This window comes from Pinus tabuliformis, chromosome 4_2 (genome assembly GCF_031772625.1).
Source record: "Pinus tabuliformis cultivar Carrire ecotype Pingquan chromosome 4_2, CPIR1, whole genome shotgun sequence".
Taxonomy (NCBI): domain Eukaryota; kingdom Viridiplantae; phylum Streptophyta; class Pinopsida; order Pinales; family Pinaceae; genus Pinus; species Pinus tabuliformis.
In genome coordinates, this window is record NC_142304.1 from 379,696,438 (window position 1) to 379,711,493 (window position 15,056).

The following is a 15,056-nucleotide window of genomic DNA, read 5'->3' on the forward strand; positions in this document are numbered from 1 at the left end:
GGTCAGCTGAAAACTATAACCTTGGATCTTCTCACAAAATCTGATGCAGTGAGCCTTTCAAATGCAACCCTAATTTTTCGATATGATTTAATCAAGGAAAAATCTTGAGACACAAATCTGACTGTCTCCTCCTTTGTGCTTCTTTCTATCTGAAGTTGCCATGACTCACAACAAAAGATGAATTCTAGGGTTTTTTAATGCAGTTTTTAGTGTTTGACAAGCAGCACAGCAATAGTGTAGCAATTAAGGAATTAGAGCTTCAGATGAGGACTTTATGGAAAATTTAGAATGAAAATCCCTATATTTACAGACTTGGACAGCAAAACTCAACTTTGAGACCCACATGCAGCAGCTACTTGTTTTCACCTATAGTGGAAATTCAAATACACAGGCGCAACGAGAAAGTGCAGCGCATGAGGAAAACAACTTTCTTGATGTTTGAGAGCAACAGCACAAGGTTGTTGAAACTCCTTACCATTGATATGGAATTGTAATACTCCGGGATATAGGTGGAAAGCAAAGTTTTGAATATTTGACATAAGAAAAACAGAAAACGCAATGATTATGTTAAAGCGTAGCGTATTTTTTCAGGCTCAACAAAGAAAACGCAACAAGCTAAAAGTTTGAAGTTTACAAGGTTATCTAAGTGTTTTCTTCGACCGGTAAGGGAAAATTAGACAAAATGCAAGACAAATCATCCAAGAAAATGAGGAATTGGAACCTATAAGTAGTGATAACCTTTCAACTTGAAGAGGCACAGTACCTCCCCTACAGACTTAGTGCAGTGAACTTCAAACGATGTCCAAAATGCTTTCAATGAAAAAAGAATGGATCTTCGATATTTTAGATGCTAAAACAAGTTTTTTAACTCCCAAGGTGACCAAACCTGAATTTCAAACACAATCATTGTGATTTGGAGCCTTAATCATGAAAGCACAACAACTGAAAGATGTGCAACATGTCTCATAACTGTTGTACTGGTGGTGATGTCATAGCACAATTTCATTTGACAACCTAAATGACTATCCTGACCCCACTAATTTGTGCCAATGATGAGAAGACAAGACTCACTATGACCTCACTCGTGATATTGTATGAGACATCGACCTAGACTCACTTAGCTCAATCTTCAAGGAATCAATGGCTATCTTGGCATTATCACTCAAACAATCTAACATAATTACATCAATAATAAAATCTTACATTATTAACAATGACCAGTAGCTTGATCTCTAAGAGATCATAGAAAAACCTTTACACATTACCAAAATAAATTTAAAAGAGTAAAACTGTGTTTGCCTACTATAATATAGGACACTAACAAACCCCACTGTCTACACAAAGAAAGTAGAAATTCGTCTCATAATCGTTGTTCTTTATGTTAATAACCTTATCCTCACTAGTAGTGACCCTAAACTTTTAATCCATGTGAATTCAAGCCTTAAGAAGAAGTTTGAAATGATAGAATTAGAATATTTGAATTATTTCCTTGACCTCCAAGTATTGCAAACTGAGGAAGGAATTTCACTTTCCCAATCTAAGTATCAATGTGACCTTATTCATCGTTTTCACGGGGAAGATTGTAAACCAACCCCTTGTCCCTTTTAGTCTGGAGTCAAACCTATTGTTGTTGTAAAATGTAACAAGTTTCAGTCTTCATAATTGTTATTGATGTCAATATGTATATCTTATGTAACAAACAAAAGAAGAAAGAAAAAATATTATTTTAGAGCATGGGTTTCATGCTTCTTGTTGATGGTCTTCTAGGTAAAATCATGTTCTTCATGCTTCTAGGGTTTGTTAGGTCATAGGATTTATTTTCATGAGTTTAGAAATTCAACATCATGACTATAAGACCCATCTGGGCAAGATGTACCTTGTAAAAGAATTTATGTTGAATCAAAGAAGTAAAAATAAGTCTACTAGCACACGCTGGCCCAAAGGGGTATTTGACCCACTCAAAAGACTATAAATATAATTTGTTCGACCTCATTTGCACACCAATTCAAGCTGCAATCAAGGAACTTGATCTGAAGTGTGAACATCAAAAATAAGGTTAAGAAAGGAAAGGAAAAGGGAAGCAAAAGCTACAAGGAAAAATCGAAGTTTTGCGCTAGTATTCTCTCACATGTGTGAGGTAGTAGTGTTGTTGCAGGGGGGTGAAGTTGCAAAACAACTACAAGTCCAAAATCTTGTTGCTAGGTAGTGAAATTATGAGTTTGGTACAGTTCTAAAAGGATTTGTCTCTTATCGATTTGGTTTGACTTTGACCTAATTAGAGGGTCTTTTTGGAGGGTTGACTTGGTGCAAGGAGGAGGCTTTGGTCTTGTTTGGGTATTGGTTGTCTCATTTGAAGCAAATTCTATAAGAAGAGAAGAGATTTTAAGGGTATTTCCCTTGGAGGGGTTTTACCCTATCTTGGAGCCTAACTTTTGTGTCCATTGTCTTTATTGTTTTGCTCTTGATATTTGTTTGGTGAAAAGATCTAATAAAAAAACACAAGAAGATAAATAAAGTTCACAAGCAAATATTAAGGAATAAGGAGAAATTGAATTAATAGTTTCCCTACTACATTCCCCAACAATTGTTACCTACGTTACACCCAAAATTGATGCCACTTTGTAATGTCAATTAGTTAGTAGCCTCTTATATTTGACTCATACATGGCTTGATATTTCCTTTGTTGTTGGTCTTGTTGTCCAGAATATGCAAACACCACATGAAATTCATTAGGAAGGAACAAAAAGGATACTTTAATATATTCAGAGTACAATTTAGTTTGGGACATTACAATTCAAGGGGGACTCATTGTTGGTTGGTTTCACTAATACATATTGTGTTAATGACCTCAATGATGGGAAGTCTACCACAAGTTATGTTTTCAGTCTTGGTTTTGGACTTGTCACTTGGGCTTGTAAAAAGCAACAAGCTATTGTTCTTCTTTGGTAGAAGTAGAGTATCGAGCAGTGGTTAATGCAAGTCAAGAAGTATTGTGGCTTCCACAAGTCCTTTCAGAGTTTGGATTCCCACAGCAACATCCAACATTAGGGAAATTTTGAGGTCTAAAATGGGCCTCCTAAGGAAATTATAAAATAATAGTGGAAATAATAAAATAATATTACATTACATCATCAAATTTTAGAGGGGAAAAGGTAAAAATAAAAATTTAACTCGTATTTTCAACTTATCTCTCTATGGGTTTACTCAAATTTCAAGCGGCAATACTCGTTGGATTTCTCATTTTTCGTGTAGCAGGTGTTGGAATCACAATTGTCGTTACACCAAAACCCGCAGGTGTTAGTAAACAGACGCATCGCCAGAGTTAACAGATCCTCGAGAGGCGGTTAGTCCATGTCACGAAACACACGAGGAGCATTGGATTATCCAATGCCCAACAATCTCCCCCCCAACACGAGCCGGGTGTGATTCGAACTCGAGACCTTTGGCTCTGATACCACTTGTTGGAATCACAATTGCCGTTACACCAAAACCCACTGGTATTAGTAAACGGACGCATCGCCAGAGTTAACGGATTCTCGAGAGGTGGTTAGTCCATGTCACGAAACACACGGGGAGCGCTGGATTATCCAATGCCCAACAACATGGTCCATCGAAAGTATGCAACATGGGTACTCCTTGGATGAGAAATTAAATTTTTCATCCAACGAGTACTCCCACTAAAAATTTGATTAAACCTTATGGAAATAAGTTGAAAATATGAGTTTAAAAAATAGTTTTATTATTTTTTAATCTTTTTACTTTTTTACTCCAAAAATGGTGAATCATTCCCCATGGTTGACATCATCATCTTGAATCCTATTGGTTCTTATAAAGTTTATTTTGATTGTACATTTTTCTTAGGAGGCCCATTTTAGACCTCAAAATTCTCCTAATGTCAACCTCTGTTGTATCAGAGTGCCATCAAGCTCGCCAAAGATCCAATTCAGCATCAGCAAAGAAAACACATTGAGCTACACATGCACTTCATCAAATAACTCATTCACAATCAAGTCACTGAAGTGCACGTTTTCACTATAGATGATCAACTTGTAGACATTTTCATGAAGTCTCTTATAGAAATGAAGTTTTGTAAACTTCGATCTATGTTAGGAGTTCAAGAAGTTGTCATTAAGGGGGGATAAGCTCTAATGCCTCCTTCCTTCTCCTATTGTGTCACCTTTGTAAATCCTTTATCCCAAGTTGTTCTTAAGAGGGGGTATTAGGATGTCTAGACACTTTGGAGTTAGTTAAGTTCAAGTTGGTCTAATGTGTGTATTAGGTAAAAATGTGTTTCTTAGTGTTTCTTTAGTATGCATTAGTTGCATTGTAATCTGACAGTCACAACATGTTTTAGACGTAGATTGATCTAATAGCTCATATTCTCCTTGATACTAATGGTTATTGATCCATGATATCTATTTAAAGGGCATGACAGGTCATGGTTGATGATTTATTGTGAGAACACTTATGTAAAATATTTTCTTTTTTCATTAATAAAATTGCCTCAAGTGGTCGTGTCGGTTAGGGCTGTGGATTGTTTCCCTCTCAGAGGGTTTTAACCATACAAAAATATTGGCATTGTGATCTTAGATCTAGGTCTGTGATTGGTTATTGAAGGTGTTCATATTGTATGTAATACCATGTTTACTCAAATAAATATGTTTGACTTAAGTAACATTGCACAATAGTTATACTAACTACCATAAGTATAGGTAGTGTACCCAAATACCATCTCAAAATGAGTTTAAACTCTTAAAATATTTTTAAAACAATAAGAAATTGAAACCCAATGAGTGTAGCATGGTGTGAAAAAAAAATAAAAAAAATTGAACATATGTTAACTAGAAAATGACACAAATAGAAGTTTGGAAAGGTTATGTATGCCTTCAATATTGATAAAGTAGAAAAAGTGATTTACGTAATTAAACCAATTTTTACTATTCAATTTTGAAATTTGGCGTTCAAGTGAAAATTCATGGCACTCTTCCTCAATGGGGGTGGGCTCAGTTCAAGAGAGGAGGACAGATAAGAGGGTGGTGGACTACCACCTCCCAGAGCTCTATCCTCATGGGAGGTGGCAGCCACCTTACCCATGCCCCCCCCCCCCCGAGAGTGGGCTTGATTCAGGAGAGAAGGATAGATGGTAGGGTGGTGGACTGCCACCTCCCGGAGCTTTAAACTCATGGGAGGTGGCAACCACCTGCAATGCGCCCACCCCCCTTCCCCACCCCACCCCACCCCACCCTGTGCTAATGGATATACCCTAGCATATATTTTCTCCTTGCATGTGCACATGAGATTTTCATACAACTCTGATATTGGAAAGCTAATTCATACCAGGGTAGTGCATTCAGTTTGGTTTGTTTCCACCACACAACCGTATTATCAGCAAGTATATCGTGCTCTAATTTGGGTAGACACTCTCATCTAGCTACATAGGAGCTCGTTAGGGAAACAGGTTCTAAGCCCCTCGCACCTAGACCTTGCCTTCTCTTACAATATCTGGTGTTGGTTCTCTCTTGTGTTTAGGCCTCCACAATGACTCAAAACTCTCTTAAGTCATGTCGACTCTTATGTAAACCTTTCTAGGTTTCTCTTTCTTTTTAGTGATTGCAACCCCTCTCCTATTTAGTTCAATTTGGAAACGTCCATTCTCTTGGAAATTGGGTTAAAGGAATTCTCCACACGTAGATCCCTCTATATCGGGTTGGTTTCACCAGATTATTTCAATTTTTTCAAGCATATGCCTTCAAAAGGATAGGCTCTTCCCACCCCCCATTGTTTTCTAGGGTCATATCTCTATCTGTATTTTCCCTTACAAGATAGGTTCATCCCCTACATGAGTGGCATCTCACAAACATGTTCATTGGAAATCATCCTCTGAAGATCTGCAAATACAATTCTCGCCACAATAATTTTAGTTCAGTTGTTTGGTTCTGAGTTTATGCAACAATGGAATTTGGTTCATGGTCACGTTGGAGTTGTTGGGTTTCCTTTTAGTTTCTGGATTTTCAACGACATCGTTCCCAAGTATATAATGAAGCCACATCGCGGTGTTGGTGGCCACGGAGTTGCATGGCCCTATAGCTCCAGGGAAGTTGTCTCATGCATTGTGTCTCATGCTAGGCAAGTGGCAAGGGAATTTTCTTCTTCTACTCCCTCTTATATGAGGGCGAAAATTCACTCAACTTAAGAAGAAATTTTGTAGGAGCATCCCTGCCTCTCTGACTCGGAAGTCAATGTAGCATCTATGGGTTGGGTCTCGAATGTGGGTCATAAAAGAGGAAGACGAAATCAATACCTTCAAGCTATACAACTTTACAGCCACACCAAGACATTGATTAGCAAAGTACTACTTGACAAAGGTGAGGAAACCTTTTAGCTGGCTTCGTCACTCAAAAATATTCATCAAGAGGTCAAGCATGTACACGCCCACATCCTTTCCATGAGCTCTCGTCTAAGCCCACTGGAACTACACCTCAATTGCAAGACACCTCTTAGTCCAACAACCCCAACCACCAGTGTTGTTCACATAGAGGTGCCCAATTCCTCTTGTTGATGTCTTTCTCTTCTTTTTTATGATGTTATATCTAGTCCTAGCTATGTTTATAAGTATGGCTTGAGTTCTTTCGGCAATAGAGTCTACTCAATATGCATAAATTTGTATGGTCTTTGTTTTGTGGGATTTCTAAGCTATTCAATTGTATGACTCTTTTGTTGTAGAATTATTAGGCTCTTTTGCATTTTTTCTTGCCCTTTAATTTGTGAGTCATTGTATTAATATGTTTAGACCTTATTAGGGGACCATATATCTATTATTCTTATTTTTTCGCCCTGAACCAAAGAAACAAGAATAATAGAACATAGTACCTTTCTTTTCTAGAGAAGGGCAAGATCTTACATATAACTATATTATCATTTCTTGAGAAAGGTTCACCAACCCAATTGAGGTTCACACAAAGGTGCCCTACAAGGTTCACAAACACCCCTATGAAAAAGAACTTGGTTGAATCCAAAACAAAAATAAGTTTAAAAAATTACCTATCAAAGTTAACATTTTTACTTGATGATGCATCAACTATGGTTACAAGTCATTTTATTGAAAAGATAGACATTAAAGCATAATAAGAATTGCACATCAAGAAATGGTTGACCTCTTCATGGCAAGTTCAATATTCAAGAAACCAATGTTTAGCTAAAAAAAAAGCTAAAACTAAGAAGATGCATTTTATTTTAACCAAGTTTCTCCCAGATGATAAGAACTATGATAAATTATAACCTTAACACTGTTTTACAAAGTTTCAATCTAATTATCATGGTTAATAGATCAAGTGGTGAACTGAACATTGATTTGACATTGTTTTATAAAATTGTAACTAAAAATAATGTAAAAATATATTTAAAATAAATTCTAGTTTCTCAAAACTAATCTAACTCAACAAAAGCACAAATCAGAAAATATTACTGTAATCATTTTTCTTCTATCTCAAAGTTGCACTACAAAAACCCTGCACTCAATTTGCTCCCCCAATTTTTATATATGGCACCCTACGCAATCTAATGGGAAATAGATTACATCCTTAGAATTTAAACAATCTCTTTCCTACATTGTAACTAAATGCCCAATATTTCAAATCTCATCTCCTTTCAATTTATTAAATACTTTTGCAAATATATATATTTTTTCAAAACACTTAAATTTTATTTATATATAACTTGTAATGGTTTTATTCACACACACACACATATATATCACCTACATATGGTGAAAATAGACAGAGTCCCAAGACCACATAAAAAAGTTCAAAATACACTTATATATATATATATATTGTTGAGAAATCTAGGGCATCGATAGATGGTTGATTTTTCTACTTATGATAACTGCTTGTGATAGTCTTTTTACTTCTTGATTACGGTCTTCTCTTCTTGAGTTCTTATTGTGTTCTTTTCATCAAGACAATTATCAAATCATGAAGAATAAAGAGACGAGATATAGTATATAGGCTTGTCAGCTAGGGCCAAAACCTCTCACTCTTTGAGAGGAAAACCCAAATGAAGTCTTCTTATAGAACCTTCAATTGATGAATACCAAGACCATGACAAAGACCTTTAACACTAGAGTCCTCCCAAGACTAAGTCACTAGCCTCTTCTTCTCTTCTGCTCTTCCTCTTCTTCTTCTCGACTTCCTTCAAATTCTCGGCCTCTTCTTGTAGGTCTACAACCTTACAACAAAAACGCTAGATGACTTTCGCTCCTTGAATAGTCTCCTTAAGAGAGAGACTCGTTACTCTTCTACTCGGCTTCTTCTAACAAAGTCTTCCACCCAAACAAGATCACCTCAATGTGGTTGCAATCCTTCGACTTCCTCTTGACACCTTTGGATCTACCATCTTTGCACATGAGAGGGTAAACTAGCCCAAAACAATCCACAATGATCTTCGCTATCCTTCCTTCTTGCTTCGTTGATGTAGAGGCTTCTTCTAGTATGTCTCCAAATGAGGACGAGCATCAGTATTTATAGTCGTTTGTCCATGGCAATTAGGCCGACATGATCTCTTGAAGTAGGCCGACTTCACTTTCTAGAATCATCCTTCGTTGTAGGCCGACTTGAGTGAGGGCTAGTGAGAAGGTCTCGGAGGGTTACTTACAAAGACAAGTATGACTCTTTACAATGTGTAGCATGCCATCGTTACATGACAATGACTCTTTAGACTTTTATGACTAGATGACAATATCCCTAAGGGCTCTCAATGGGAGCCTCAACTAAACATAAAATATCTTGCTTATGAAACCCATGATGCAAGTATTACAATAATTTTATTTTTCTTCTTTACATCTCTTACATAAAAATCACAATCACATGTCATTATGAATATCGAACCTAGTTGCACTTTTCAACTTATATATTGTGATGATTCCGAAAATGTCAGATCAAAATACACTAATATTCAAATTAAACATAAAGTCTCAACGCTCGCATTGATAGGCTTGAAAAAGTGATTTACTTCACCAGGCCTACTTTTTTTTCTTTTTTCTTAATATTATTGACTAGTTTACTCTATATTAATATTAAATAATGATTACCCGGATGCAGGTGACTATCGAGTTCATTAATGGTGTCAATTGGGAATGGCGGCGCTCGGCCGTGCCAGCTGCTGGCCTGCGCTTATTTCAATGTCACGACTCGGCACTTGATGGCTCACCTTAGGCGAGAGCAGGTCCACCTGCAGATTGAATTAAATGCACACTCCGGCCGAGACAAGGCCGCTACTGGTTTAAGCATGGCGCATTCGGCCCTCAACTCCAATGTTCGCACCCCGTCCTCTAGCCTTTGTCCGCCCTTTGCCAGAATCCCTTGCAGCAGAACGGTTTTTGGCACCCGTTGTTCACTCCTGTTGGCTCTGGAATGTGAAATTGGGTCTCCTTCTTCCCCTCCCCAGCCTTGCTCGTTGAAGCCTGATCAGGCTCCCTCTGTGCTCTCTCATCCTCCCGTCAAAGAATCCCATTTCTCTGAGCATCCCCTGCGCAGCCTTGCCATGGTTCGGCACTGTATGAGAAGCCGCCATGGCGGGAGTCGTGGTGGCCGTGTGTGTTCTCAAGCTCCTCAGTCCGTTGAGCAGCCTCCCCTCCCTGCTTCTCCGCCTTCATCTCGTGCCAATTCTCCCCCATCCAGTCCGTCTCGCAGACCCTTCCCGCACAATGCTTTCCAGTCGACTCATTTTAAGTTTCAGAGCAACCTGAACAGGCCCATTATCACGGCCAATATCACCATCATTTTCTCTGAAGAAGAGGCCCAGCCTCATGCTCCTGTGCGTATCTCGGCAGAGCTCTCTCAGGGCGCTCGTAGAATTGCAAGCAGGCATGGCTCGGTGCAAAACCTCGGTGAAGAAGGTAAGGCGGATGAGCGTGGCGATCAACATGAGGGTGACATTCCAAACGACACGCGGCCACCTGGTGGCAGTTCTCATGGCGCCACTGTTGCGATGGACATTACGGGTAGCGCAAGCGGCACCCGTCCTACAATGGTTACTCCAAGAGGCAGCGGAGCTGGTGATGTGGCGCGGGATGGTGAAATCTGGTATGGTAATGCTTGCCCTGTCGTTGAGGAGCCTCTGGACCCGGACATCCCCATGTGATGCCACCTGGACCCCCTTGCGACTTCTCAGAGTGTTTTGTTTCACTGCTCGCTGGTTAGGTTCGGTTGTTCTTGGTCTGATGGTTCTGGTTAAATTTTTTGTGGATTGGCAGTCTGTGGTTTCTTTTGTTGGTGTGTACAACATTTCTGTAATTTTGGTTCTGTCGATGTATTCTCACTCCTATGTAAGGTTTTTTGTTCTCTATAACTGGTTTTCCCAATTTTGGGACAGTTTTGGTGTCCTGAAGGCACCCAGTTGCTCTCGGCTGAGGCTTCTGCCTCTTTGTAATTTTATTCTTCTTTCCTTCTAATAGAATTAGTCTTTACCCAGAAACAGATAAATATATATATATATTAAATAATGATTGATTAAGTATGTTTACTTGTGGCAATGAAGGACTTGTATGTCTAATCTTCCACACTCATAGGGAAGCAAGGTAAGTAGGAAGATCGTTTTCTCAGAGGATTTGACGATGTCTAGTCATACTCTTGGAAGAATTGATGCTCAGTGGTTGGAACGTTCTCTCATGTCTCATGTGGATCAACTCACTTTTTTGGAGATTGTTGGGCTCATCTATTCACAATGAACATCGATATGCTAGATGCATTGATGCTCAGTGGTTCGAAAATTCTCTTATTGTCTCATGTGGATCAACTCACTTTTTTGGAGATTGTTGGTCTCATCTATTCACAATGAACATTGATATGCTAGATGCCTTATAGCGTGATTGGGAGTGGATTTTTGAATGCCCCTTGACTCAGTTTGATTACCATCTACCTTACTCCATATTGCATCAAAGGCATGTGCCAGACTTGGTTTTGAATGCTCAACAGGTTTCATCGGGATGCTGAGAATTGTTGGATTTGGAGACTGCATAATGTTTGGCCAATGCAAGTTTCCTATAAGCTCCCGGTGTTTGATTAGCTAGTGATCTATCAAGGTCCTTCCAAGGCTCAGTTGGCCAAGAGTGGCCTTCCAAATGGTCTCTACCTTTATTGTTTAAAACATAAATTGTGAAAAACATATTTTGGAAGTGTTTTTTTGTGAGTTTTGTTGGGATCAAGTTCAATCCCAATGGGCAAGTATTTTTGAAAGACATCTACACTGAAAGACAATGTTGTTGGGGATTCCAAATCCGTAATTTCAAGATTCTGCTGGTATCTGGCATTGTTGAGAATTTCAACATTATTTACTCTCTGGAAACTCTGCTGCAAATGTGTTTAATAATAAACTCAATGCTTTGAATGTTTTTTTCAGTTATAGAGAGGGGAGGTACATATGCAGCTGCTGTCAGAAGGCCAATTATTGATCAAATGCAACAATACGTTAAATTCCGCCACATATTCTGATTTCATCACTGTTTCAGTTGCGTGAAGGAAGAAGATGTAATTTACAAATAGCCCTATGTTCTTAATTTTTTGCTGCTAATGTAAATATTTTCCTATATATAGAAGAAGCAGCCTTTACAAATAAAGTATGTTTAGTATTTAAATTAGGCAGCTTTTAACGGATTATCCTGCGCATTTATCTTAATGTTGAAAAGCATTTGACCAATATGTTAAATTCCGACACATATTCTGATTTCATCACTGTTTCAGTTGCGTGAAGGAAGAAGATGTAATATACAAATAGCCCTCTGTTCTTATTTTTTTGCTGCTAATGTAATATTTTTCTATGTATAAAAGAAGCAGCCTTTACAAATAAATTATGTTTAGTATTTAAATTGGGGCAGCTTTTAACAGATTATCCTGCACATTTCTCTGAATGTTGAAAAGCATTCGACCAATACAACATGATATACCACCCAACTTTGATAGCTAACATGAAAATCAAGTTTGGCATTGAATGAAGTCATGTAAGCAAATCATGAAAATTAAAAAACTTAGTTTCTGTTTCCAGAAGTAGCTAAAACGTCTTTAATTTGCTTGCACTTCTCCATCTGCATTATACAGCATAGAGAATGAGATGTGCATCAAAAACATTAATTTGATCCAGAACCATTGAACGTACAAAAATTCAAACACTAGTTAGCAGCGTCTTCTAAAAAATTTTGCTACTGCCACAATTTCCTGCCCCTTTAATGAGCCTCTTTAATCAAATAGTTGACTCAATATCCAGTTACAATTTCTACGTCGAACCTTTATGCCCCTGCATTTAAACACTTCTGCATGGGCAATCTGCAAGATGGCATTCTCAATGCCATTTTCTCGCCATTAATGCTCAAGGACAAGCTGGATCAAATTTTCATTCATGCCAGTCCAAGGTCCTAGCTTAGATAACTTTAAATTGCAGTTGAGAAATCATCGGATCCAAGATGAGCTTCATTTCTGTACATCAACAATGATTTTGTGTGTAGCATCGAAATTAAAGAGTACTTCCCTCTAACAGATTTGGGTTAAACTTTTCACTGGCATTTCAATATTTTGATAACTGAGAGCCTTGCATTTACAACACGGATAGATAGATAATTTGTTTACATATAGAATATGTTCTACTAGCAAAAACTAGAATTTCTGTCATTCAAGGTGGTGTCACCAGGGAACTTGGGAGCTCAAAACTCCAGTAACAATGATCAATATTTTTAAGAACACTGAACAAAACGATCTCCTTAACAATAGATTTTACTAAGATCCAAGCATTGTGTAGAAAGCAGACAGCTTCAGCAGTAATAACAGAAAAGTAACGTAAACAATAAATGTTGTTACCAAATTGACCATTATCACCTCACCAGTTCCAGCCAACATGAAAACTTCTAATTCCCAGGCAACAGGTTACTTTCCAAACTCGTGGAATTGACCTTTGCCAACGATACAGGTTCCAATTTGGAACCTGGAAACTGCCTGGCATGGTTGTCCAATTTCACCATATTTAAAAGTTGCGTTGCAGCACCTCTAGAAAACTTCCTTGCAAAAAGGAAGCATGGAAGTGTTTTTCCGTTGCTGCTGCACCATTCTGTTCGAAACTCCGCCTCATAATAGACATGATCAATGCTCTGTAAATAAGAAACACTTGTAAGCAGAAAAGGGTAATAGGTATATTATGCAATAAAATTACAATCTCAAATTCAAGAACACAATGGATAACTAAACTAAGCTACAATAATGTTGAGGTGACACAATGGATAACTAAATTAATACTAATCTAGTCATCTTGATGTAGGTCCATAACCCCTGCTTGAGGAGATTACCTTTACCAACTTGAGTTAAATATAAATACACAACTCTCTCAATTGTAAATCATGTTTGTGATGATCTTGATCAATGGCATAATTATTTTAGAAATGTGTTTAAGAACACAGGCACTATATCGTGTATTGTGCTCTATCATTCATGGGTTTATTTCTCTCTAATGCTTGGCAATTCTCGCTAATGCACTCATGGGTTAGCTCTAGCATAGTGTGCCATATTTTCCCTTTTCATTGCAGGACTTTGGGTTTGTTGTTAGTTCAATTCAATCCCTTCTATTCTATTATCATCCCGACATGGTACCAGAGCTGGTGTGAACCTTTGCATACTATTTCATTACTGGTCAGAGTTTTTTTTTGCTGTTCACGCAGGTATCCCTTGTGATCAGATTTTGATGTCTGGAGTGCCTAACTTGAGATTGGGGCAGTTTTCATGATGTAGTTTTGGCTGGAGAAAGACACCTTTTTTCTTTTCTTTCTTTCTTTTCTTTCTTTTTTTCTCTCGGAGATCATGTCCATGGATTGGAGTGCCTAGCATTGGGGTTTACCCATTGATTATTTCTTCCATCTTTTCTTGAGCTGATCTATGACTATGAGTTAGTGACTATGTCACATGGTTCAGGTTCGAGTTTGGGTTCGGCAATGATTCAGTTTGGTTCGAATTCAAATTTTTTTTCGAGGTTCAGATGACATTGGCCATTAGGTTCGTCTACACACACACACATATTACCTTTAAAATGAAATATAGCATAAAATAGTAAGAAACCAATATCAAGAAACATTAAAAACACTAGCATGGACTTGGAAACTGCGAGGATAGATTACAAGCTTGAATTGTGACATGAGTTATGAGTTTTGAGTTATGGACTTGGTCAATAGCTATGAGGTTCATCCGACTTCAAAAAAAAAATTAGGTTCACCAAATTCCAAACCTCAAGGTTCAGGTTCAGTGAAACTTGTGACATAGGCTAGTGGCATCATCCTTTTTAAGTTTTTTGTAAATGTGGAACCAAATTTCCAGAGCATTTCATTTATTCTTAGTTTCAACAACAATCTCGGGATTTTTTGCTAGTGGCATTGTGTTAAGCGTTGTGGAACTAGGGTTTCTAGATCTCATTTTTTTCAGCAGCTGACCCAGAAAATTTTGGCTAGTGGCATTATCCTAAGTGTGATGGAACTAGGATTTTCAGGTCTGATATTATTAACAGATTCAGAGCTTTTGGTTAGTGTCATTGCCCTAAGCACTATGGAAATAGGGTTTAATAGCTAATCCAAATATTTTTGGCTAGTGGCATTACCCTAAGGGCTACAAACGTAGGGTTTCTAGATCTGAATTTTTTCAGCAGCTAATCTAGAGATTTATTGGCTAGTGGCATTGCTCTATAGGCTGTGGAACTGAGGTTTCCAAATCTGATTTTTTTCTTCCGTTAATGTAGATACTTTTTCACTAGTGGGATTTCCCTAAAAGCTGCAGAAGTAGGGTTTCTAAATCATCTCTCCCTATTTCAAACTCACCACTAGCCTTCTTCATTTTTGCAACAGAGTTTTTCTCTCTAGGCTATGCTCTTCAGCTAATGTTTGACCATCCTAGTGCAGATTTCGTACACCACAGATTTATGAGTAGACGTTGGGACTATTTTCTTTCTATGGGTCTAACAAAGGTGACTTCTTGCATACCTATCTATGTCATCTTTGAACATAATGGACTTTTGTTACAACAAAATCTAGCACC

At 37.9% G+C, this 15,056-nt stretch overlaps 1 protein-coding gene across 1 annotated transcript in view; it reads right to left on the bottom strand.

Annotated features, from left to right (window-relative positions):
* Positions 1-12,007: 12,007 nt before the first annotated feature.
* The window catches only part of LOC149169519 (glycosyltransferase BC10-like), a 118,492-nt gene continuing 115,443 nt past the window's right edge, over positions 12,008-15,056 (bottom strand). Inside the window, exon 10 of the mRNA XM_089428721.1 lies at positions 12,008-13,132. Coding sequence (XP_089284847.1) covers positions 12,893-13,132 — 240 coding nt within the window. The 3' untranslated portion in view covers positions 12,008-12,892. The remainder of the gene's footprint in view (positions 13,133-15,056) is intronic.